This window comes from Protopterus annectens, chromosome 7.part0 (genome assembly GCF_019279795.1).
Source record: "Protopterus annectens isolate FY-2018-M chromosome 7.part0, PAN1.0, whole genome shotgun sequence".
NCBI lineage: Eukaryota > Metazoa > Chordata > Ceratodontiformes > Protopteridae > Protopterus > Protopterus annectens.
In genome coordinates this window covers 982,866,074-982,892,890 of record NC_056739.1, presented here as the reverse complement: position 1 = coordinate 982,892,890, position 26,817 = coordinate 982,866,074, and the positions used below count along the sequence as shown (strand labels likewise).

General features: G+C 40.5%; 1 protein-coding gene across 3 annotated transcripts in view; it reads left to right on the top strand.

The window, feature by feature from the left end:
- Positions 1 to 26,817, top strand: part of NPTN (neuroplastin) — a 2,340,387-nt gene that overhangs the window by 491,594 nt on the left and 1,821,976 nt on the right. For all 3 annotated transcript variants that reach the window (XM_044077564.1, XM_044077563.1, XM_044077562.1), the window contains exon 2: positions 7,039 to 7,386. In XM_044077564.1, the coding sequence (XP_043933499.1) occupies positions 7,039 to 7,386 (348 nt within the window). The remainder of the gene's footprint in view (positions 1 to 7,038; positions 7,387 to 26,817) is intronic.

Here is a 26,817-nt window from a genome sequence, read left to right as displayed (position 1 = left end):
GGATGATGAATGAGTGTTTGAAAAGCAAGTAAATATATGCATCATCCTTTGCTTTGACTGTTTATATAAACTGGAAGTTTAGCTAGGTGCAGTGATCTGTCAGTAAATCACAAATGGATAGTAACGTCAGTCTATACTTAATATGCATTTTTCGTGTCTACTTTCAAACTGCAAAATCATCAAAGGCAAAAAGAAAGTCACCCAATATTTAAGATAAAAATTTCAATTTGGTTCAAGTGCATATCCAGCAGTGTAGTTGATTGGATAACATGCAGCTGACAAGTACAGTCTCATATTTTTCAGAGTCCTTTGTTTTCTGATTGTAATTATGCAAACTGTCACAAGAATATCAGCAACCAAAGAACATCTTTGAGACCTTGCTAAAATAAGATTGTTTTCCAGTTGTTCCATCCTGGTCACAGCTAAGTGTTCACTTCTTCCGTGTCTTTTAGTGAAGTTTTAGATGTTGCTTATGTCCTGCCCTTCCTCTGTCATGTGTTTATTTGGTATAGAGTTTGGGTTTGCAAGAGTCTCACACTTGCACTTGTAGATGAAAATGTTACAGGAGTGATACAGTTTACCAAGAAAGGAGGGGGGGTGTCCATATTCATAAAGGACACCCACACCTCAAGAGACCATCCAGGTGCAATTAACCATAGGCAAGACTGCTCTGCAATTTGTAGCATGTTACAGGCCACCCTCTCAAACTCAGGAACCTCACATGGCCTTCCTGAAAACATTGGAGGGGATAAATGTATCTCCAAACACCATCATACTAGGTGACTATTACTACCCTAATATAGACAAGATTCCTGGAGTTCATAAACTCAAATGCCATGGAACAACTAGTCACCATAACATACTTGATCTCATGGATCAAAATGTTCAACACCGGAGTATACCCCCCACTGGTGAGATCAGATCATAAACTAAATCTGCTGGAGTCCCATCCCCCGCCCCACCCACCTGAAAAAAAAAGACCACAGAAAACTTCCAGTGGTAAACATTACTTTAGCTATGTTAGAAACCTAGGAGGAAACTCCCAGATATGCTCAGAATTAGTTCAAAATGATGTGAAATTACTGAACCTACACACATTGCCAACATACTGGCTGACAGGTTCAAACACAGCATCCATGGGACGGATGGTGTAGCCATGGAGAGGATCATAATGGAACTCATAAATAAAGACAGGAACTTGCAGACTTTGGATCCAACTCAGTTTGGGCTTTGTCAAAGCAAGATGCCATTGATGACTCAGGTATCATCGAAAAACTCATCAGCTTGAATGTAAAACCCATACACATCAAAGATGGGTTGCAAAGTGACAGTGACAGAAACCCACAGGGTCAGAGTTGCTGGAGCCATGTCAGACAAAGCCTGTCACAAACATCTGACACAGATATCCTCCTCCAGAAGGGCTCTCGAAATGGATAACTGGTGCCAGAGCCAGTGGCAATCCACTGAGCACAGAAAAGTCATCAGAGATCTGGGGGACCCAGGACAGTATCTGTACTCATCACTTATTAGACCTATGATTGAGTACAATGCCCGCTCGGGAAATAATCCTGACCAGACACCTGCCTGCAACGAAAAGGCCCCAAAAGTTCTCACCAAAAGGATAAAGTAAAAATATTGCTCAGAGGTGACCTGTGCCTGACATATAAGGCCATGTCGTACCCAGATTTGATGATATGCTTCAACTCAAAAAAATCTAGATCCAGAACCACCAGGGCGGCGAGACTTAAACCTGGACACGGTTATAAATAAACAGATTAGGCTGGAGGGACGATTCATCACCCAGAGACTCCTATGCTGTGGAAAAATCCCGGGTACATGTGAGGCAGGAGCCCTTCTGGTCCTGTTCTTGAGAATGCTGACCAATGATGATGGGATTGCAGATACCCCGCCACTGCTTGACAGAGGCACAGCAAAATGATAGGCATAGTTTTATTCTTGACAGAGGCACACAAAAATGATAGGCATATTTTTTATAAACTAAAAGATAATGAACCTATGAACCTATGAACCTAAGAGATGCAGTCATTGATCTAAAAACTGCTTTGTAATCTCTAAAATATTAGCAGTGGTTGCGGTACTGCATATTATCGCAACTAGGTTCTAAACAACTCACTTGGCTCATTTTGTAAACATAAACAAGCCTCTTATCACAAAATCAGACAAACTGAAAGCTGATTGTATTTGAACTTACAGACACGTTTTGAATAAAAGCCATCTGTAATGGTTATGGAGCACTAAATATTAAGCTGTAAATAGAGACTGAATGTATTTCAGCATGTTTACTTGGGGAATCCTCTGACCGTGCGCGCGCACACACACACTACTTTGCCAATTTCAGTATGTACATAACTGTCAGCAAAACTTCAGACGATAATTTATATAACAAAGTATTTTTGTGACATCTCATTTCACACCTATATTTCCTCTATGTTTACCATCCACATTCTGTCCAAAATCTTCAAACCAAACTTCCAGAGTTTATACAACAGACGCTTATTTCATGTGCTTTCATTTTCTCAAAAAGTGTATGGTATAACTGCTTATCCCCATGAAGTACAGCTCCAAATGCCACTTGCACATTCCTGATAAACACTACAAATAGGACAAAACTACAAATAGGACAAAACTGCGGAAGTCATGACTCTCTACCCCACTTAGTTCATTTTGTAAACAGAAAAAAGAAATTCTGCTTCTGTGAACAACTCAAGGCAGCCATCAAATAAAACATTGTTGGCTAACAGTAAAACTTTGACAGAAAAAAAGTGAAATCTTTCAACTTATCTTTGTTTCAAAGGGCTGCTACACATAGTGAAGGCTCGAGAGTACCTAGTGTAAGTCTTTATCATCGTAAGTTGAAGTCACAGTCAGTTGTTCAGAACCTGGTTGCTATTATATGTAAGTACCGTGATTATTGGTTGTCACTTCAGCACATAAACATGCCAATATTTATTTTATTCTGTATATTTTATGTGTTTATTGCATTTATTAACTGGGGTAATCTGACTGGGCTCCAGAAAATATACAAAGGCAAAGAGAACAAAATATCATAATGGAAATATTCACTGAAATAAATGAGATAACAATATAATTAACATGTACTGAATGCAATATTTGATAATTAAATCAAACAATTGTAAAAGAGACTGGAGTGATTAGCGGAGAAGAAACAGTTTAATTGGTTAAATAATGAATAAAGAAAAGTAATATTGAAATAGATATAAAGCCACGGATAATGAAACACGTTCCTTTAATGAATAAACAACTCCAAGCAACTAGTGTAAAGCACACACACATTAACGCTTCAAGAGCTACATTTTCGTTTAAAATACTTCATCAGATGTGGGCCGTAACTAATTAACAAGCTTTTATAACAAATACATAGTGACATCACCTAAAACTTGACCAATTATGAACAGAATAAGTTAACATAATTTAATTTAAAAGTATTGAATAAATAAATACCTTCAGACATAAATGAAAACAAAGCACATCATTTAAAATTTTGTTAAAAGCCTTAGCCAAAAAACAAGTTGAACATGCTTTTTTGAATAAAAACAAGTCACACTATAGTAAGAACTTTGTTTTTCCAAGTAAGATATTTCACTTGTGGAAATGTATAGGGAAATAGTGCATGAACGAATTGTAGGTTTAATTGAAGTTTAGCCACTCTTAATTTGAGTAAGGGGGCAAGTGAAATATTTTTTATTTAGTCCTGGCAATCTGTTGGCCTGTAAAGTAACTTGCCACCACAGTTCCCTATACTCAATGTTTTCTTCCCGCAGGCCTCCTCATCGATCCATATCTATTTTTTCTATTACAAAAAATAAAAAAATGGGCATCAGGGCATTATTATCTTTCTTAGTCTGGATATCATACATGCACTTGTATATTCTTCTCTTGAGCTTACGTTCGGTTTTCCTTATATAAAAAGCTTGACATGCCTGACATGAAGCTAAATAGTCATAGAAATGGCATGCCAAGCCCATCGTAGAACTTAGTATATACACAGATACAGGCACACACGAACAGACAGTTTAGAGGATAGCAAATTCTTTCAGGATCTCTTTAGGATATGGGAGGAAGAAACACATGGACAGCAAAGTCACTCAAACTCCATGGAGAATATACCTCAGCTAGTATCCCATCTATAGAACTAAGCACTGTGAGGCAGCATTGATGACCCCTGTTTTAGTGTGTCGCCAGCATGTAGCAATTGCCAGAGTAATGGAATCTTCAAGTCAGCACTTGTATCATAGAGAAGAGTCCATTAGTTAAAAAAGCGACACTGTATGTTGCATATCCAGAGTATTGACATACACAAGTAGAGTGGGTAGGGGGGGATGGTGACTGCATTTTCTTTTAAAGTTTTTGTTGTTGTTAGTTTTGTACTTGTTACAGTATCAGAAATGTGAATATTATTTTAACAGACTGATTTATGTTGATTAAACATAGAAATTATAAAAAGGTGTTTCCTGAAGTAAGCTGCATTCTGATTCCGAATACGTTTTTACTGTTTTGAAATTACAGTGCGATGTATTACCATACTTGATCTTTCAATACTGAGAATACTTTAATGTATTTGGAGAGCTAGAGGAATGTGTATGTTCAGAAACATGAAAACTAGTTTTAAGTAAGTTTTGTTGGTGCCATGTTTGTATGTGCATGTTTATGTGTATACTATTCCTATAAGAAACAAAATATGTAATGTAATTTGAAAAATTAAGATTATATACAGAACTTACCATGTCTGATGTGAGAATCTCTGAATAGGCAAGAGAAATTAAATAAAATAAGTTCATAGTTGAGACCTGTCTTGTTGCTGCTACAGCAGCTGATGTTTTTTTCAATGTATTGCTGTAGTATAAGCAATCATTCATTTACTGATACCCAGTATATCCTCCTTGGGGTTTTGAAGAGCCATAAAATTTGCTGGGAAGCAGCAGACATATGGCAGAGAAAAAGTGTTAGGCTTATTGTTTGTTGCAGGATCGTCATGCTTGCACATATGCATGTTCACTCACCCACATACACACACACACACACACACACACACACACACACACACACACACACACACACACACACACACACTCCTGTTGGCAGTACACAGGATCATCATTTCACGTATCAGTATGTCCTTGGAATGTGGGACAAACCAGGGTACCCTGCCAAATTTCACAAAGACACATGGAAAAGTATTCAGGCTCTGAAGAGATATCTCCGCAGATGGGAATTGAGCCAGAAGACCAAGCTTTATGATACAGTGGCACTAACTGTTGCACTTACTGTGCTGCACACTAAGTACCCCTGGGTTTTTTTAGGTCAGAGTCTTTCAAGTATGTATTTCGTATGGGCTTAGGTTAGAGTCATTCAGGTATGTAATTTGTATGGGCATGCCATGTCACACCAATACCGTATCCTGCTAATTTGTTTCATGGTTATCAGTGAAATGTTTAAAGGAGAACACTATTTACCAGGTGTCTTGCTGACCGCTAGCTCAGACTGTATGTTATGTAAAATGCTACAGATGGTTAGTACTACTGATTGGAATTGCAGCATATATTACAGATGCACTTAACTTTACTATGTGATACTATGCTTATACTTTTAGTATAAAAAGAACAAATTAAATTTAGGGTACGCTGCATGGCACACACTGGCATAGTACAATACTTTCTTTTGATCAGCTGTATCTACAAAGTGAAATGACCTTTAAAGACTATATTAACACTAATACAAAAGGGCTTGTACCAGAGTACTGATCTGGCAGTTAGAGAATCATGAGGTAAGTTACATTTTCCTCTGTTGCTGCTCTTTGTTTCAGGCTGTACTCATTTTGACCTTTTCTTGGACTTCTCCTTTTTCTTTGCTTCTTATATCTACTTTCATTGCTTGGCCTAAAACACACAAAGATAAATACATGATTTTCTGTATCTTATGTCTGTTATTATCTTAGCCAGATCTTAGGTTCTCTTTGGTGGCAAACTTTGTAACCAAGAATTTATAAACTTAATTTATCAGACCTTATACTTCTTCTACTTCCAACTTTTTGCAACCATTTGTATGCATATCATTGCCTGCAGATTATGGGACTGTTGTATATGCAGTACTTTACTAAGTCTTGAATTATTTTCCTGCGTGATAGATGGATCGTGCTTATGAAAATCTGCAGTTATTTAACTGCATGGATGCTATCTGCTCTGGTTCTTCAGGTTCTTGTTTCTGATAAGTGCTCTTTTGTTACTTCTTTTCTTCAATTATTGGTCTTCGTGGCTTTGCGTCAGTTTCCTTCTAGTGGTACAGTGCCTCATACTTTTTCTCTCTGTGGCCATGTTTTGACTTTATAACACATCTCTTACTATTTTGCCTCCTACCATTGCTTTGTTCATTATAAATTAATCATCTTGATTATTTTCTTATCTTCCATTGTCCTGTCCATTATTCCTTCCTTCCTTCTTGTAGTCTCATAACAGGTTACCAGCCCACCTGATGGTTAGCACCAGCAGCTATCTTTCTTTTCCATTTACATTACAGAAAATTGTGTCTTGTTTGCCACGTGAACAGTCTTATTCCTTCCCTTTAGTTTTGTTCATGTATTTTGTGCATCTAGATTTTGTTTATAGATTTGTATGCATGTCCATTTGTGTTACTTTTTGTTACTGCTATGCATTTTCAGTTTTATATTTTTCTCATATAGTTGGAAATTGTCTGTAGTTAATTGTGCTTGTCCTGGTCAACATATTTTAAGTAATTAAATTAAACAGGAAATTCTTGTGCTTATTGCTTTAACTAAGAGAGAATGTTTGGAATGTTGGAATACACAAGTAGAAATGTTTTATTTATTTATTTTTAGGAACAACATGGTATTGCTGTGCTAAAAGTAAACCTAATCTGATTTTTTTGAGGAAATGTTTTCTTTGCTTTTATTTGCATTTTCTACCTTTTATGATATTTTTCTTGCAAAGTTCACTGTTTCTGATAAGTATGTCACTGCATTTCTGCTGCCCCTTCCTCTAGCTGGTTTTGTCAAGTCGCCTATGTCTGAGACTAAGCTAACAGGGGACACGTTTGAGCTGTACTGTGATGTCATTGGGAACCCCACTCCGGAGATCCAGTGGTGGTATGCTGAGATCAACCAGGCCGACTCTTTCAAACAGCTATGGGACGGTGCCAGGAAGCGCCGTGTTACCATTAACACTGCCTATGCTGCCAATGGTGTTAGCGTCTTGAGAATCGTCCGTCTGACATTAGAAGATTCGGGGACCTATGAGTGCAGAGCAAGCAACGACCCTAGAAGAAATGATCTAAGGCAAAATCCTTCCAAAACATGGATTCGTGCCCAAGCCACAATAACAGTCCTTCAGAGTGAGTGCTCCTCCCTTCAGTAGTAGCACTGTAGTTTGTTAATGGTGGCCCAGTGATCCTTGTCCATCTTCCGTGACCCTTGATTACGATCCTTAAATGTCTTCAGTTTTGTGAACCTAAAGTCCTATTTCTATAGGTAGAGCACCTGACTGTAGTGTTTGCCATATGTTTCCCTCCTTCCTATCCATATCCATCTCTTAGGAACACAAGGTTCATTAATAGATATGTAGCCACTGCTTGAATCAAATGAAAAAGATCATGTCTTCAGCTGCTTCTCACTTTTTATTTTTGTTGCTGTCAGTGTACTGTAGCTCTGTTGAATAGTGTATGATTGTAGTTGTTTCTTTTTTGTGTATTAGTATTCCAGATTAACTACAGCAAATTTCTCTCTCTCCTAATTAATGGCTTTCTTTTTGTCTTTACAGACCTTATGCTTTATCCCTAATATAGCAGCATTGTTCCTTTGCCAGGATGACTGAGTTTGCTGAATCTCCACAGCATGGATTATGCTGTGCACTAATGAACATTATTACATTTTTAATTTATCTGGTTTGGGGGAACTGTAAGAAAATATTGTTTTAATAATGTCACTGTAAGATTATAATTGTTTTGAAAGAGCTTAATGCAATTGTTAAAAATCATACTTGACCTTGTAGTATTGCACATAATGCAGTGCCTTCTAATAGGGCACCATGTCAGTTTTTGTTGTTGTGCCCTAAGACTTTATTACTAGAATTTCTCTTGCTTGAGATTTTACACATACAAGGTGCATACTTGGCTGTTTCCTTTTACATTCCGGTGCTGCACTAAGAGAGGTTTCTTAATGCAGTTGTATTTCAGATTTAATATCAATTGGAAGAAAACATTTGAACAAAGTGCTGCATTCAGCTGCCTTTTCATCCCTTTTAAAGTTTCAAAACTGTAGCATGCTCCTTCTGTGAGGTTTGTTAAGGGAACATTTGGATGCATTTGAATAAGAGTTGCTTAAAGATTGTTTAAGAGGGAATTATCAGCAGTGAACAGAGATTACAACTAATACTTGCTGGAATGTGTACATGTGCCATTGTCATCTTTATCAACTGCATTTCAGTTCCTTTTCTAAGTTGCAAGGCTCTCGTCTCCTTCAGAGCATGTGCAACCATTGAAAGTTCCCTTTTAATGGTAGCTGCAGTTGTGCATATAATGAATATTCCTTCAGTGTCAGTGTTTATATATTAAATATCATATAAACTATAATAAAATATGCAACTAATTATACAATAAGGTGAATCATCAAGGCATTTCCAGTTTTTGGAGTCCTGGTGGCCCATAATTTGTCCTGAAACTAGGTCAAGTTAACAGTGCTCATATGCTAGAAGATGTGCAATATCAGGAATGAATATTAAGACTGAGTTTTGCAGAAATGTTTTTCAGAAGCAGACAGTTTTTGTGATTTGATATTTGTCTGAGTATTTCATTATATGAATGAAATACAAGAGCATGGTTCTAAGAAGCATGTAGAATATGTGCAATTGTGCTCACTTTACTGATTCTCATAGTTTTTATTCTGATTTCCAGCTTCAAAACACCCTCATTATTTGTCAGCTAGCATGTTCCTTTTTCCTTAGATTGTTGTTTTTTTAATGAGGCTAACCTTTTGTCGAACTAGCCCTTATGAGTTTGTTATTCATCATCTGTTTGCTTCTTTACATGTTTGTATGATTGAAACTGCTGGGATGCTTCAGAGCTTGAATTACAAAAATAACAAATCTCAAATGGAATAGTTAAAATGGTCCCTATTGTATATTTAGTTTGTGAGCATTTTTTTCTGTTTGATATATGCTTGGCTTAGACAAAATGCTGTCTTATGTCAGTGCTGAATTTTTAATCATTATTATTCCTGTTAAATTGGGCCCTGATTGACTCATGACGGATGAGCATTGTAATGCAGCACTGCAGTAGAAAATGCTGAGAATACCAAGTAGCTGATTTTTCAGTGAGTGGGTTAGTCTTGGAGAAGACATTAGTTTTGCTTGCGTTTGATTTATAGAGGTTTGAACATTTTGTTCAAGCTGAAAAAGTAGACTTCTGAAAAGATGGCTCCATAAAGGAAGGGCATCACTAATTGCCTTACTGAACATCTATCTGTATTATATTGTTAAATCTAATATCTCCATTTTTTTGGTAAATGTATGTGCATAGACGAAGCTATGATATCAAACAGGATGCAGTATGATGGGAGGGCTTGTTAAGCAAAACTGCATGTATGAAACCTGAAAGATGGAAAGTAGCAGCCTCTTCTTATAAGTAACTACATTTCTTTACCTTATCAAGTGGTGTCTCACCATTCCACTGTTCCAAAACAATAAGCAAAAATAGTAAAATAAGTACTGGGTAAAAACTAAATTCATCATAGCTAACTAAGATAATCACAGGCAATACAGTGTCTGGAAGGTTGCTAAATGACAAATAAAGGATAAAACGGAAAAAGAGTTTTATTCATGTCATCATTTCCCCTCCTCACAAGCTGCTCACGTCTGTAACATTTCTTCTGGTATCTTACCTATCATTTCTTTACTACTGTTGCATTCCATACAGTAGAGGTTCAGTCCCCATAAGACAATACAGTTAATCACCTTCTCATTTTTGGATGTGAAATGGAGTCAATATCAAAGGATCTTCTCATCTCAAAAAGAAATGCAGAACAGTGACTTTCTCATCTGCCTCTAGTTCAGATGACAGTTGTCTTAGTGTTAATGATTAAACTTGTGGTCTAAGTGATAGTAATTAGTACTGATTTTTAGTTAATGTGCAAGAGGCTAGCCACCATGTGATGGTCACTGTTGATGACACACCTCAAATTCGTACAAAAATTAGAAAAATGGGGTTGGTGCCATGCAAAAGAAGATCACATTTCCTGCTGTTGAAGTTTGAAGAATATGATGGAAGTTAACAAGGTTGCTTTGACAGTTATTGCCATCCAGTTTGCTCATCAAGCTTTTTTTTGCATTTTGAAGGTTGTTTTTTGAAGTGTAGCAGTGACACTCTGTGTTCAGAAAGGAACATAAACTCACATATTTTATTGGGTGAGGTTTGCAAAAATCAATACATTATAGGAAGAATTAAGAATAATAATCAGGAGAGCATCTTCTAATTTAGGTGTTAGTACTTTAATGAGTTTCTTTTATGGTCTTGATAAAAAGATGCGTGGCTACTTTATAACAAAAGTTTTAAGTGATTATGATGTTATTGATCATAAATTATGTACGTAGTTTAAAGATGAGTTAAGGGTCAAGCTGGATGCCAAAATATCTGTGGTTTTATGTTTGTAAAATGGAATCTGATAAGGTACATCCTCTGTTAAAAAAAAAACAAGAAAGCAAATCAGAGCTGCTACTGCGGCAGGCATTAGAACCGCCTGATGGATAAAGCTTTCTGGATTTGGCAGAAATCATTTCCTGTAATGTACCATGCATGCTAGACTCTTCAGTTTTTCTTTGCTGTGCTTCTTGTTCGGTGTGGTAAGTAGCCACAAGTTGTGAGTTATTTATTTATTTTTGTCTGATATGCCAGTGAATTTCAAAAGTGTTGGTATAATTTTTCACTGGCTTACTAATTGCCTTTGTCAGAGAATTTTAATTTTGTTTCCTTACTAATGTTTTCTCTTTTACTGTGCCATTGGTTGTTGACAAAGGTCTTGCAGTGTCCCAGCTCCTTTTCCAAATATGTGTCTGTCATAGGGCTCTTCTACCTGTTGAAAGGTGCTCTCATTTTATTATTTGTCTTGTGACTGTCACTGACACCTTCAGATGTGCTTAATGCTTAGATTTTAATGTGGCTGCTCAGATACAGAGAGAAGTTTAAAATGCATATTTTTGAAGCACACCTTGTTTATAAAACTTTAACAATCAGGAAGGCTATGTGATTCCTCTAGGCAGCCTCAAAATAAATTACTGTAAATATGTTAAAAAGAAATGTAGACAGAAAGTCTTATTTTCCTGACTGTCTTTTTAAAGTTATTTCTAGTGATAGCTCCTCACTGCTAATAATTACTATACATACAATCTTCACTGTTATTTGATTTCCATGTACTACAACTGTTTCATATGCTCTGTATTGTGTGCAATATTCCTTGTATGTACTTTAATGTGGAGCTGTTCTCCCCGGCCTCCACTGAAAATAGGCTCATTTAGGCCCAGTGGATTTTCCTGGTAAACAAATGCAATAAATAAATAAAATAGTGCCCATGTCCTCAGGCTTTCCTAGTGCCTGCTTCCAATGATCCCTAACACTGCAGTTCCAGACACCTTTGTGACTTCAATGGGGCTCGCAGAGGGAGGGTCCCTGTACTGGGGGAGCACCTGCTCATGGAATCCTCTACTCCATGACAGGCTATAAGGGATGCACCAGCTGGTACTGCAGATAGGGATGGGACAGGTAGGAGTGGTCATCCTGCATCTTTTGCAGTAAGGCATTTTGCTTGCCCTAACCTCTACCATTGTATTAACATTGTGTATTAGGTTGGGCAGGCGATGAGAGTGGCCTGAGGGTATGTCTGTCTTGGGCTGTTACAGCAGTTTATCTCCTCACTCCTTCCTTATGGCCATCTTGGTAAGCTTTCACCTAAGGTCAAACTTCCACCAGCTCATTGAGACTTTTACCCAGCACTCCCTCCCTTTCCCAGGATTCCTTGCCTGCACCATCAGGCACCAGAGCTGCTAATCAAACTCTGGTTACCTGTGCCAAAGTCAGGGCTTTATTCTTCTATGGTCTCTACTGCAGGCTTCTTTTCTCTTATTATGAAAAAAAAAAAGTATTTGTCTCAACTTTTCTTCAAGTTTATTCTCATGTTACCGGATTTACTAAATGGTTTAAACTTTCTGCTTCTGAAGTTGTGATCAGGGATATACTGCTGTTATTTTTGTAGAGTCAGCTGAAAGAAGACTCCAAGGTTGGTGAGTACCTTCAGTTGATGAACTAGGGAGGGACTGGTTAGCTAACCTCATACCCTCTCTTCATGGTAGACTATAAAAGGCCTGCAAACTCATGCTACAAATCTTCCTGAGTGGTTCCCCTTTGGAGGATGTCCTTAAGATTCCACCAAGATGGCTTGGATGAGCACTGATGCAGTAGCCCTGGTACGTGAAAAGGCCAACCATGTGTTTTTGCACCCAAATCAGGCTGCATGCTTTCAGCAGCAGTCATAAAGGTTCCAACACATTGGAGCTTAGCTGCTCATCCTTGATAGGGGAGTCACATGCAGTGGGCAGATTTGGGAAGTAGGTTCACAACCAGTTATCTTTGCTGGTGCTGAATTACTGAACAGGCATGCTGTATTTTCATAAAATCTTAAGTGATTAATTGCACCAGACATTAGAGGGGTTGCCTGATGGATCACTTAAAGAGAAGTTGTAGATTTGAGATACACCCTTTCCAAAATGAGCATCTTTCACAGTACTTGTTGTAGAGTGCACTTGAGAGAGCTCCATTCACTGCAGAATCTGACATTGCTGTACAACAATACTCTTGACTCTGTTTAACCAACTTTGCTGTAGACACATAGATAACCATTTTAGGTTCTCTTTTTTAAGCCCCCTGTTATTTGGTAAACAAATATAAGAACATGTTGAGAATACTGAGGAATGAAGCAATACCCTTTGTGCTGCAGATGTCAAATTCCACCCTCCACATGTTTATTTCAGCTGAACAGAGAGGAGAAAGAGCTGAATGTGGTTCTGATGTGGGTCAAAAAGCAGTTGCAGCAAACCACCCAGGCCAATTTTCTAACAAGATTATGGTCCCTCAACACTCACCAGGAGGATGCGATCAACGCACCAGTGAACAACACCAGTATTGAAAGCTTGCAGACTGTGTCACTTAGGAGCCATTTTGAGGTTGTCTTTCCTTCCACTTGCCTGCTTAAAAGAATATGACAAAGGGGAATTCATATTCATAGGGAACTTGGTCCCCTTTATTGCCCTTTCTCACCCCTATTGCTGTCTTTATCAGGCATCCCACTCTGTGAGTAATGAGTGGCAAGGAGCAGGTATTAATTCTCTTGCAGAAAAGGGACATCTAAGATGTCCTGCCTAACCAGAAAGGCTTAGGATATTATTCAAGGTTTCTTTTGGTGGCAAAGAAAACAAAGGACCTTGTGACCGCACTTTGTCTATCTCAGGCCCATACTTTGTCTCAATAGCCTAGATTATGAAAAGAAACCCTTCAGTTAGCCATGATGCATTTAATTATTCCTAATTTATGAAGAAGATTGGATATCTTTGTTTATACTTCCAAGATGCCTACCTCCATATTAGAAGTTTCAAAGAGTGCAGGAGATGTATGCATTTTCAGTTTGGTGTCAGTTACTGCAAATTTAGGATTCTGTCCTTCAGTCTCACCTCCACCTCCAATGTCTTCACCAAGTGTATGTTTTTAGTAGCAGCTCATTACTGAGTGTAGGGAGCCAAGAGCTTCCCTTACCTGGGTAACCTAATAACTGACTCACTGCTGCTCCATTTGTGATGGATCTGGCAGAATACAGGGAATCTATACTCATGCTCTTTCATTTCCAGAGGATTATACTAGGTGTTGCAAAGATGTTCTTCATATTGATCACTGCTGTAATTGCCTTAGCTGTAGGGGTTATATCCTGTCAAGGATAAAACAGCCAGTTGGTTTCCAAAGCTTAAGGGCACCTTCCACTCACCCAAACTGTCAGGCAGCTTGAGCTGAGCTGACTAACAGAAAAGTCTGGGCGTGAAGCCCTTCAGAGCTTTAATGCCACCGAAGACTAAGCTCCTCTGAAGCTTCTGAGGATCTGTGGTGGCCTTCTACTTTTTTGCTGGGCAGATTAGTTCCCTGTGGGGGAAAAAAACTTCCCTTTTCTAAAATTTTGTTGATGTTTTATTAAAGTTATTTTAAAGCAAGGGGTGTTGTCTAACAGACTATCTTGAGACAGTAACATAATTTTAAATGGAGCCTCGTTTTTTTCTGTCAGTTTAAAAGTAGTGTAAACTAAATAAAAACATACTTTCTGTGGAGAAATTGAGTTTTCCATCGTGGGGCTGCCATTGTGTTTAATAGCACTTTTTACTGTGTTTTTTTCTGTCATAATAACTTTTGCTGATTGGTAGTTTTACTATCATTTGCTGCTTGCCTTCCCCAGGAAAGAGGCACCATTTTCGGCTTGACCATGGAACAGACTACCTGTCATAGGTTCAGAGGAGGTTACTTGGCTAATGGCCCTTGAGTCTTTTTCAGCCTACCCATTTATGCACACATTTTCCAATTATCAATGCCTATGGGCTAGAATAACTTTGGTATGTGCGTGTGATTTAGAACATCTACAAACTGCCCCTGACCATAAGGGCCACAGGTGGCAAGCCAGGGGTTAATTTGCGATTTCCCACCCATTGGTCCAAATTGCATTTGAATAGGCTTAGGAAAGAGCTCTGTTTCACATAAATGGGGAGTCTCTAAGATGCATACCTTTCTCTCCAGCGTGTTTTGCTTAGGTCACAGATGAGGTTTAGATCCTTAGCTCCAGTAATTCTGGTGTTTATTTTGTGAATGTATAGCAGATCCATCAGGGCTGGATCAGAGAATGCCTTATAAGTTAAGCATAGATTGCCCCTCAGTAGTCTGTAGGAGACAGAGTATGGGGACAGGGCTTTGAGGAAGACCACATAGGACATATTATTTCCACCCTGTATTCTTTTAGTGAGGAACCTCTGTGGCTGCTCCAGTTGTTGCCAATGCCTGTTCAGGTAAATGTATGCATTGTACTCGATTATTGGCCTAACGAAGGCTGAGTATAGTGGAACTGTGATCTAATTAGATCTGATGCCATACTCTTACTTGTATGTTGTGCCATGTAGAAGGATTTTCTCAGTATTATGGACACGTGGTGATCAAAGTTCAGATTACTGTCAACCTGAGTTCCCAAGTCCTTTACCACTGGGTCTACTTTTAGGGGAGTGTTATCAGTGTTGTAATTTGCAGGGGTAGTCATCTTCCCAAAGTTTATAATAGTGCATTTTTTGCATTGAGTTTTAGGCCATGATTCTGGCACCAGTTATTTGTCTGTGTCAGACCTTCCTAGAGGATATTTACAGCTTTGGGGGATTCAGTGATTGCACCCAGCTTGCAATCGTCAGCAAATTTGGTCAGCCAAAGGCGTTCTACATTTGCCATGATTTCAAAGAAGTATATTACAAACAGAAGAGGTCCCAGTACTGAACCCTATGTAACACCACTAGTAACAGGCTTCTCTGTGGAGGTGTATTCCCTTATCCTAATTTCATGTGTCCTATATGTGAGCCATTTGGCTTTCCCTTGGATGACACAGGAATTTATGTCTAAATTTGTGAATTTATCTATAATACCCGAGTGAAGTATTGTGTCAAATGCTTTTGCCAGGTCAAGGTAGGCAGTATGTACCATTTCACCCCCACCCATGGCTCTAGTGACCTTCCTGAAGACATCCACCAAGTGTAGTAGGCATGACCTGCCCTTGATGAAACTAAACTGGGATAGGTCCAGTGTTTGAAGATTTCCTTTGTCTTTGTTCATCAGGTACACAATAATTCTTTCCATGGCCTTGCATATAAGACTAGTCAAACTGTTGGGTCTGTAGTTCCCTGGGTCTGTTTTTGGTCCGCCTTGTGTAGAGGATGAAGCCTGTCTGGAGGCTGAAGTTGAATAGAGATTCTAGTGGGCCTGACAGGTCATGTTTCAAACTATTTAGGAGGCATCCTAGAATGTTATCAGGACCCATTGATGCAGTGTTTTTAGGTTGGGGATGTAGTGAAGACCTGCTCGTTAGTGACAGTTGGGGAGAAATGGTAGAGGGTATTTCTTGAGGGGGACTGGGGTTGATGGAGGGTGAAATTAAAGCTAAATTTATTAGGTAATCAATATGCTGTATCCCCCAGTTTAGTATAAGAGGTTCCATTTGCTATTAGTTCAGCACAATGGTGTTTTCTTTAAGGTTGTATACATAACGGAAAAATGCCTTATGATTATCCTTAGACTGGGAGGCTATATTTGCCTTAAAGTTAGTGTTGAGCTGAACTGTGAGTGACTTCATGTACATTCACATATGTGGTATGGTTGTCTTTGGTCATAGATGGGAACTTACATCTAGCTAGGATATGGTATTGGGCTTTACCTGAGCTTAGTTGACATGGAGTAGTTGAAGCATGTCATATTGTTTAACCAGTCTTAGTGTGCTTATTTTTTATGTAGATTGATGGATGCATTTCCACCTCTTGTCCCTTCTTGTTCAGTACTGGTCTAAATGTGTGGAAGGCATTATAGCCTTGTATTTCTAGGGTGCCTTCCACAGCTTTAAACCACATCTCAATGTCTACACAGATGACAACACTCTCCAGATTGAGGAGTGCTTCCAGGGAGTGGAGCTTCTTCTTGAGACTCCTAGCATTTTGCAGTAACACCATTAATTTATCTGACATTGCCTGAAAAAGACACTATAAGGGTGGATGATGATTTGGCCAGTATCCAAAAGCCTAGTGGGGCAGGTTCAGACATTCCCTGGCAAAGCAGTGTGGTCTTTCAGTCATGTCCTCCCAAACTGACAAGTATTGGATCCTCTTAGACTGACACCAGTAACTAAGCCAGTTTTTAAAGTCAGTCATCTTCTGTTTACATTGTGGTATCATCCTTGGAGAAAGTAGAATACTCTTCATTGCTATGCTCATACCTGCTTGGGACACACAGAGCATTCAGATGGTCTTGTCTTACTTCATATAGTCCACATATGTATGTCTCAGGTCATTAACACCCACATATACTATGATGTTTGGTACTTCTTCCAGCCACAAAAAGAAAACATTAAACAAACAGCCTTTGCCACCACAGCAGGCTAGCAGTTTGCCATAGCCATAGGTGACTGACCATGCAGTGGCCAGTTGTACGTCAGAGCACTTGTCTTTTATTCTAGATACCTGTCCATTTGGTGTAGCACATACATTCAATATGGACACAGGGTTAGCCACATCCTCTGTGGCTGTTGGAGTCCTCTTAGTGGGCAAGAGAGAACCACTTATGTCAGTCCTAGGAGAGGGAACTGAGATGGTTTCTGTCTTGTTTCAGAATTCTGTGCCTGTCCGTGGTGAAGCAGCTGCTGTCAACACAGTTGGCCCCTTTCTTCCTGTCAAAAATAAACAGAAAACCGAACACATATCTACTCCACAAATTTCTTTGGATAGGAATAGTTTACTGGGACTGGCTCAGGGTTTAATTCAGGCTATTTATCCTTCTTGTAAATTAGTTTCTGGTAAAGGAAAGAGGGATTCCTCTTTTCCTGAAGAAATTCAAGATTATGAATCTGAACAAGAAGATGTAGAGATGGATTCAGGTTTTTGTCCACATATTTCTGATTGAGGTTCAAGGAGAGATCAGTTTCTGATTCTCCCTGTGGGGATTTCTCTTTCTCTGAGACTATTTCTAGAATGTCCCAGTTTTTTTAGTGGGAGAACACTGAGGTTTCTCATTCCGATAGAAAATACTGTTGAGTTGTTACAGAAGGATTTTACAGAACCTACATCTATTTCTCCTGTCCTGTCTGCTTTAGAGGATGTGTGTCTTACAGCCTGCAATGTTCCTGATAGCCAGCCGTCTCTAAAATGGCAGAGAGGATGCATAAAGTTCCTTAGACTTTTACAAATATTTTTACACTATTCCCAAACTTAATCCAGCAGTTATAGCCATAGTTGATTCCACTGCTGTTAAGTACTTAGTTAATTCCAATCCTACTCTTTCTAACAAGGATAAGGAAATTGATAGGTATGGGAAAACATGCATACTTCTGAAACTTTGATTTTTAGAATTTTGAATTATCAGGTACATATGTTTGTTCTGACAAATTGTGAAAGTTTAAAGAATGTTTTATGTACAGTTTCTTCTTGTGAAGAAAAATCTACTTTAAATAACTTAGATGTCCTTCAAGGATGCATCTGCAGTCCTAACAAATGGGTTGTCCTGCCTCAGGCAGCCCTTCGGTCGGCCGGATTCCAAAGTCTGGGTCTGGCCTCGGCTGATGTCGCACTTCACCCGACGTCATAGCTGCTGTTAACCGGGTATAAAGGCATCAGCCGACGCCATTTTCCCCAGTCTTTCTTGCCGCGTGGCGCCCGAAGCAGAAGCTGTTCGCAAGTGCCGGTCGGTCAGAACCAGAGATTGCTACTACCGAAGACTTCTAAAAAGCTAAGTACCCGTTGGGACTCTTTCTTGCCTCAGCCGATGTCAGAAAAAGTGAATAACTGTTTAACTTGTGGGAAACAAATACCTCAAAAAGATTTCCACTCTTACTGCCTACCTTGTTTAGGCCCAGACCACGACGTAGCAGCTTGTCTAGCCTGTGCTTCCTTCAACCGACGGACACTTAGACGTCGGTCGGAGTTTGCAGAGGAGTTTTTCGGCTCCGCTTTTGCTTACAACATGCCGTCGGAGACTCCGACTTCACAATTAGCTAAAAAGCGTAAGGAAAAGGACCGATTCTCGCGGTCCGCGGTTTCGGCCGAAACCGCGGTTAAGCCAACCGCGAGTGTCTCGGTTTCGGCTGAAACCGAGTCCTCGGTTCTTCCTTCGGCCGAAAGCATGCCTCCTACAACCGAGGCCTCATCCAGCATGGCTGAACCTGCTACTGAAATTCCACCTGCTCTTACAGGTTCTCAGGATTTATCAGATACTATCCCTTTAGATATATCTACTCCTGCACGTGGAGCTGCTAGGCCCCCTGCATCCATGTCAATTAAGGCTTTTACCGGGGCTAAAGCAGCTAAATCAACTAAGACCATGCCTGCTAAAACCCCCTCTCACAGGCCTAGCTCTAGTACTCAAATGCTTAGTCTAGCAGAGGATCTCATTTCTTTGATCAGGGGATCCCAGCCTCACCCTGACAGGGCCTCTCACCCCCCTCCAGAGAAGAGGCCTAGAGCAGAGCCCCCTGAGCCAGTTTCTACAGATTACTCCTCTGATGATTCAGAAAATACAAACCCTCCAGAAGGCCCTTATTCTCCATATGAGGACTCTGATGCAGAAGACTCCATTCCTTCTGCCTCTCCTCCTGAGGAATTTTCTTTTGGGGAAACCTTGCATGCTATGAGAGAACAATTTCAATGGCAGGGCCAGGATTTTTCAGATTCTAGGAAAAGGCTTAGGACCTTTTTACATTTGCCACAGCATAGGCCTTTAGCCATTCCTCCAGTACTTACAGTTGTGGATGATGCATTTAATGATGCTTGTACTGCTCCTGACTCTCTTCCACCGGCCCCTGCTAAGCCCGACAGATACTACAGGGTTCCGGACTCACATTATCACTTGTATAAGGCTCCTATTGCAGATCCTGAAACTATTTCACAGGGCCCCAAAGCTGTAGCAGCTGTCTCTGCCAAAACCCTCCCTCTGAAAGAGAATCTAGGGCCTTAGAGATGGGGTAAAAAAGTTTATACTTCTGCTACTCTTTCGGCTAGGGCCTTAAACTGTCAATTCCACATGATTCAGTATCAGGAATTTATGTTAGATCAGCTAACTAAAAAACTGTCCTCGCCTGAACCTTTAGACCGAAAGTCCCTTCAGGAAATGGTACATAACATTCAGCAGGTCAGTAATCATTCCTTAAAATGCGGCTATGATGCATTGGAGGCTTCCTTTAGATCAGCTATGACTGGTACAGTGATCAGAAGGCATGCATGGTTAAAAGAGCAATCCTTACCAGACCATGTAAAGTCAAAGCTCCTAGATGCTCCCATGGAAAAACACAGTTTGTTTGGCTCCCCTGCACAGCAAGTGTTGAAGAAGGTGGAAGAAAGCAAAATCTGTCCAGACAGTCAAGGATTTCTTACAGGTCCAGCCTCCGAGGTTTAGTAGGAACTGGCCTTCCAAGAATTGGTCCTTTCCAGACACCAACAGAGCACAGAGAGGCAGGAATAGGCACCCAAGAGGCAGAGGTCAATCCAGAGGTGCCTACAGGGGACGTCAGTGGCAGCCTAACAACCAGAGAAGTACTGCCACAGATCCAGCCACTACCACTTCCACAGTACAATCACAGTGACTTGGCTCTGAAACCGCCTACCAGGGAACAACTAGAAGCACCCTTAGGCGGAAAGCTAGCCTTATTTTCAGTAAACTGGCATTACATTACAGGAGACAAATGGATTTTACAGACAATAGACAAAGGTTACAGGTTTCACTTCCATACTCTACCAAGGAAGAGAGGAATGCCAAACTTACCTCCAAATCAAAAGGCAAACGCTCTAGAGCAAATAGACCACTTACTAAGGATGAGAGCTATAGAGAAGGTACCGTCTATGGAACAAGGGCAAGGATTTTACTCCAGACTTTTCCTGGTGCCAAGAAAGGAAAACCAATGGAGACCTATTCTCGACCTGTCCGCTCTGAACACATATCTCATTGTTCCAAAATTCAAGATGCTGACCCTACAGCAGCTTCTTCCCATGCTGGGCAAGGAGTCTTGGCTGGTAACTCTAGATCTCAAGGAGGCATACCTGCACGTCCCCATACGACCAAATTGCAGAAGATACCTCAGATTTCTTGCAGGATCAGAGCATTATCAATTCTCAGCATTGCCTTTTGGCTTATCTACTGCGCCCAGAGTATTCACGAAATGCCTGGCATCAGTAATTGCTCATTGCAGGCTTCAGGGAATTCAAATTTACCCATACCTGGACGACTGCCTGTTACAAGCGGACAACAAAACAAATTAACAAAAGATTTGAGAAAGGTCATTCACCTATTGCAAGCCCTGGGATACACAGTCAACATAAAAAAGTCAAGGCTGATACCATCCCAAAGGATAACCTTCTTGGGTGCAGAACTGGACACATCAAGCCAAATGGCATTCCTCACAGCAGAAAAGCAGAAGCACCTACCACTCTATTTCATGGCATTAACAACGCAGAACCAGCTTACAGCAAGGAAAGTCCTGCAAGCCCTGGGTTACATGGCATCCTGCATAATATTGATTCCACATGCCAGACTACATATGAGGAAGTTGCAGTGGTACCTAAGGAATTTATGGTCTCAGCACAAGCACAGCCTAGAAACCCAAATTCCAATAATTCCATGCCTGAAGCAAGAATTCCAATGGTGGGCTCAGGCCTGTCAATTGAACAAAGGGCTGCCCTTCCACAGCCCTCACCCAAGCCAGACTATCACCATGGACGCCTCAGACCTCGGTTGGGGGGCACACATGGTGGACAAGTGCATATAAGGCTTATGGACTCAAGACCAGCTGAACCTACATATAAATCAAAAAGAGATGCTGGCAGTAAAGCTGGCAATTCAGACATTCAGACCGTTTCTTCAACAGGGTCATTTGCTGATAAGGACGGACAACACCACAGTTATGTGGTATATCAACAAACAGGGAGGCACACATTCATATCCTCTATGCCGGATGGCAATGGACCTCTGGAATGTGGCCCTGAACCTCAACATTCAGCTCCAGGCAATATTTGTGCCAGGAAAGGAAAATATACTAGCAGACATCTTAAGCAGAACTGCCACGGATGCCCACGAATGGATGCTGCATCCAGACATCTTCAAATCCATTACAAAGAAATGGGGACTACCAGAAATAGACCTATTCTCATCCCCACACAACCACCAATTGAAAAAATTCTGCACAAGGACATACCACCCACTAGCTTGGAAGGTGGACTCCCTATCTTTCAGTTGGGAAAACCTGACAGCATATGCATTCCCACCTCTTCCTTTGATGCACAAAGTGCTACTGAAGATCAAAGAAGATCACCCAAGGATCATCCTGATAGCTCCAGACTGGCCGAGGCAGCATTGGTACCCACTACTGAGGAGTATGTCTCGGGAACACGCATGGCCTCTACCCCTAGTTCCTTTACTGCTAACACAGAACAACTTCAAAATCCTGCATCCAAACTTGAAAACACTGCAGCTAGCTGCTTGGAACATTGCATAAGACAAAATAACCCAGATTTATCTCAAAGGGTTAAAGACATTATCTTGGAGGCTCGCAGACCCTCAACAAGAAAAACTTATTCAGCAAAATGGAAAAGATATCTCATTTGGAGTGCAGCAAAAGGAGAAAATGTATCACTGGCAAACATAGCTAACATCCTGGAATACTTAGCAGAGCTTTTCCACAATGGCCTGTCCTACTCCTCCATTAAGATTCATGCGTCAGCAATTTCAGCAGAATACAACATGGATCCTCCAGTCTTTTCTCATCCTCTACTCAGGCAGTTCCTGAGAGGAATTAAAAATGTAAAGCCACCAAGGAAGCCACCATTGCCTACATGGGACTTGAACTTTGTGTTAGAAAAGTTGACACTTCCACCTTTTGAACCAGCAGCAACAGCAGAATTACAGTACTTATCTTGGAAAACTGCTTTCCTGCTTGCAATCACTTCAGCAAGAAGGGTTTCTGAATTACAGGCATTAATGGCAGTACAGCCCTTCCTTATCTTCCATCAGGATAGAGTGTCCATGAGAACTAATCCTACTTTTATGCCAAAGGTGGTCTCCAGGGTATCATTAAACCAAGCAATCCACCTACCTACATTTTTCCCCAACCCAGAGAACAGGGGGGAAAGACTACTACATACCTTGGATGTGCATAGACAATTGCGCTACTACCTGGACAGAACCAAGAACAATAGGAAAACTGACCAGCTTCTGGTAGCATATGCAACAGGAATGGAAGGAAAAGCAATTTCAAAACAGACAGTCTCAAAATGGATAGGAAATTGCATTAGATTTTGTTACTCTTATCATGGAAAGACACCTCCAGAAAACATCAGACCTCACTCCACAAGGGCTACAGCCACTACTACAGCTTTTTTACGAGGAGTGGCTACCAAAGACATTTTAAAGGCTGCTACTTGGAGCTCCGTGCATACATTTGCCAAGCATTACAATCTACCTTTATACTCCAGATCCCGAGCAGGTTTTGCCACTGCTGTTTTGCAAGGGATCTTAACTACACCATAATCTTCTTAGTACCTCCTCCCCCAGTTTGGCTATGGTATTCTACCCATTTGTTAGGACTGCAGATGCATCCTTGAAGGACATAGTACAGTTTTGTACCTACCATAAATGTAGATGTCCGAGAGGTATGCATCTGCAGTCAGGATTACCCACCCTCCTTCCCTCTGTGGTACTCCTAGGGTATTTGCCCATCTTGTAGCTAGCTGGGGGAATCTATTATGGTGTATTTGTTTGTATATATGTATATACATGTTTATTTCTATTTATTCTCTATTGTTTGGAAACATTTGCATTTATCCAAATTTAGCCTTCCTAGAGGGCACCTGGCATCTGGGGCAAGAAACACTGAGGAAAATGGCATCGGCTGATGCCTTTATACCCGGTTAACAGCAGCTATGACGTCGGGTGAAGTGCGACATCAGCCGAGGCCAGACCCAGACTTTGGAATCCGGCCGACCGAAGGGCTGCCTGAGGCAGGACAACCCATTTGTTAGGACTGCAGATGCATACCTCTCGGACATCTACATTTATGGTAGGTACAAAACTGTACTTTTCTTCTATTGCACAGATCACTGCTCATTGATTACAGTATATGTATGAATCTGTTGATACTTCTTCCAAGGCTGTTGCCACTGGTACTGTTTTAAGGAACCTACCAGATGATGTAAAAATGAGATTTTAAATTCTCCCTTGGATAGAGATTTAATGTTTCACCCCTCTGCTGCAGATCTGATCAAAAAGTGTGATCCTGGAAATCCTTAAGATTTTTCAGCCCAACTTCTCTAAATTCTCAAAGGGATTTACTTTCTCCTCATCCAGTTTTAACAACAAAAAAAAAAACTCAGAATAAAACATCTAAACAGAATTGAGATAAACAAATGTTTAAGAAGAAAGGCAGTTTCAAAAAGAAGTATCAAATTTCCCAAAACCAAGCACACTCCAAGTCTGAATGATTTTTCGAGATCCCATGACAACCTCCCACTCTGACCCCTTTTCTCTTCCAGAAAATCTGAATCGTTATTTTTCTGTTTAGCAGCAGTTTGTTTCAGACAAATTATTTCTGAAAATCATTTATCAGATTTACAGATAGCAGTAGGAAGAATTTTCTCCACCTTCCCAGGGGGGCAGTCCTCATTCTGCAGATCAGATGCTGTTGTTTCCACTTGTTCTTCATCACATGCTGTTTAAAGGAGTGATTAGAATCATTTCTTCCCTCCCAGATGGGGAAGGGGTTTTATTTAGTAGTGCTTATAGTGCCAAAGAAAGGAAATGCTTGAAGACCAGGCCCAGTTTCAGAATGTTCTTCCTTTCTCAAGTTTCCTGATGACACTGGACTTAAAAGATGCTTATCACATGCCTATTCATCCAGATTTCAGACATTTAAGGATTTGCGTGTCTGCATCACTTTACCCATTCTGTGCCGTACCCTTTGAATTATCCACTGCACCAAGAGTGTTCCCAAAGTGTCTAGCTGTGATTATAGCTCATTGCAGGCTATGGAGCATCCACATTTTTCCATATTTAGACAACTTGCTTATCTTTGCAGAGTCTCTTTCAATATATCAGGAATCTCTCTCATGGATGAGAGATCTCTTGGTCAAACTGGGATTCCAAGAGAACATTCAGAACTCAGCCTTGATGGAGTTGCTGCTTATCCGTAAGTCAAATTCCACATGTGCAACCCACAGGCAAGGTCTCAACCTGGTCTGTGACATTAATAGAACTTGGTGGGATAGATTTGTGTCCCAAAGACTCCCCCATCAGTGGAATAGACTTCCTCTCCGTGTCAAGCAGAGTACCTCACTAGCCCTCTTTAAGAGGAACCTGGATGACTGGATGGGAAACAGAAAATATACCCCTGGGATCCCATCTGTGTCCTTGCTGGACAGGGAAAACAGGTGCTGACTTTGTGGGAGCACGGGTGAAATTCTTGGCTAGGCTTATAAGGGCCTCCAGGCCAATAGCCTAGTTTCGTCCTATGAACCTAAGTCTTTTTTGACTTCCTCACACAGGATTCTGTTCCTGGATGTCAGCTAGACATCTCAGTTCAAAGAGCTTTTCTTCCACAGGAGAAAAAATAGATCTTTATCTAGATCTATTTCTAAGGTTTTCCGTTCAAACTTCTGTCGCTGCAAGGGAATACATCAGCATTTTGAGGCATCCAAGATTCTTATGATACTAGTGGCAAGACTCCACATGAGAAAGATACAGTGATATCTGAAATCTCTTTGGTTGCATAATCAGTACTTTTTATCTTTTCAGATCCCAGTGCTGGAATTTGTCACAAGAGAAATCTTTTTTGTGGAGACAACAGATATCCTTAAATCCATGTCTCCCCTTCTCCCTTCCCACTCCAAAGCAGTCTGTCACCACAGATGCTTCAGACTTTGCTTGGGGAGCTGTTTTAAGAGGGATAAAAGTGCAAGGGTATGGCACACCAAAGACAGACACAAGCACATAAATGGCAAGGAAATGCTTGCCGTGATCAAGGCAGTCAACTCTCTGAACCGTCTTTCATTCCTGGGACCTCTTCAAGTGGTTACAGACAATACTACAGTTGTGTTACATCAACAAGCAAGGAGGAACCAGGTTGTACCCCCCCTCTGCAGACTAGCCATTTTAGCTCAGAATGTAACTTTACACACAATCTCACTTTATAGACATCCTACATTCTGTCAAAGCAAAGTTGTGTGGCAGACAAGCTGAGCAGAGTCAGGGCACACCTTCCTGAATGGAAAATAGATCAGGGGGTTTCAAATTTAATCCATTTGTGGATAATTATTCAAGTAGAACTCTTTGCCTCCTCTCTGAATACTCAACTGGCAAAATTATGTTCCAGGACTCCACATAAGAAGGCCTGGAAGACAGGTGTCTTTTCTTTTCTTTGGACAGAAACATTGCTGTATGCCTTTCCACTAATACCCATGGCACTTCTCAGATTCATAAGGAATCCCCAAGATCATTGTGGTGACTCCATTCTGGTCCAAGCAACAGTGGAGCTGAAGTAGTTTGCTTCATTTGGTCTTCAACCTGTAGGTCTTAGATCTATATCAGATCCGACACGGCTGCATTTAATAGCTATGGATCCGAGCTCCAGACCCCTCCCCTTAACCATAATGCCCCTTTTGTCTCCCTTCTCCCTTCAGATCTCATTTCCCACCATAGTAGTTACAAGTGTGGTTTCTGAGTTCCAGCTAGTTGGTCATGTAAGAGAACAAAACTCTAGTTTTTTCTATCTGATTTCTTCCTATTTTTTTCCTTACATCTTTTTTTTCCTCCCCCGAGTCTGCGTCTGACAAAAAAAAAAAAAAAAAACTTTCTTCTCTCTTCTCCTCCCTATCTAGAGAGTGCGTGTGTGTGTGTGTTTGGGCCTGTTTTTTGGGGCTGGCAGAAGCCCCTAAGGCAGGTTTTAGGAAATGCACAGACTTCGGCCATAACTCTGTG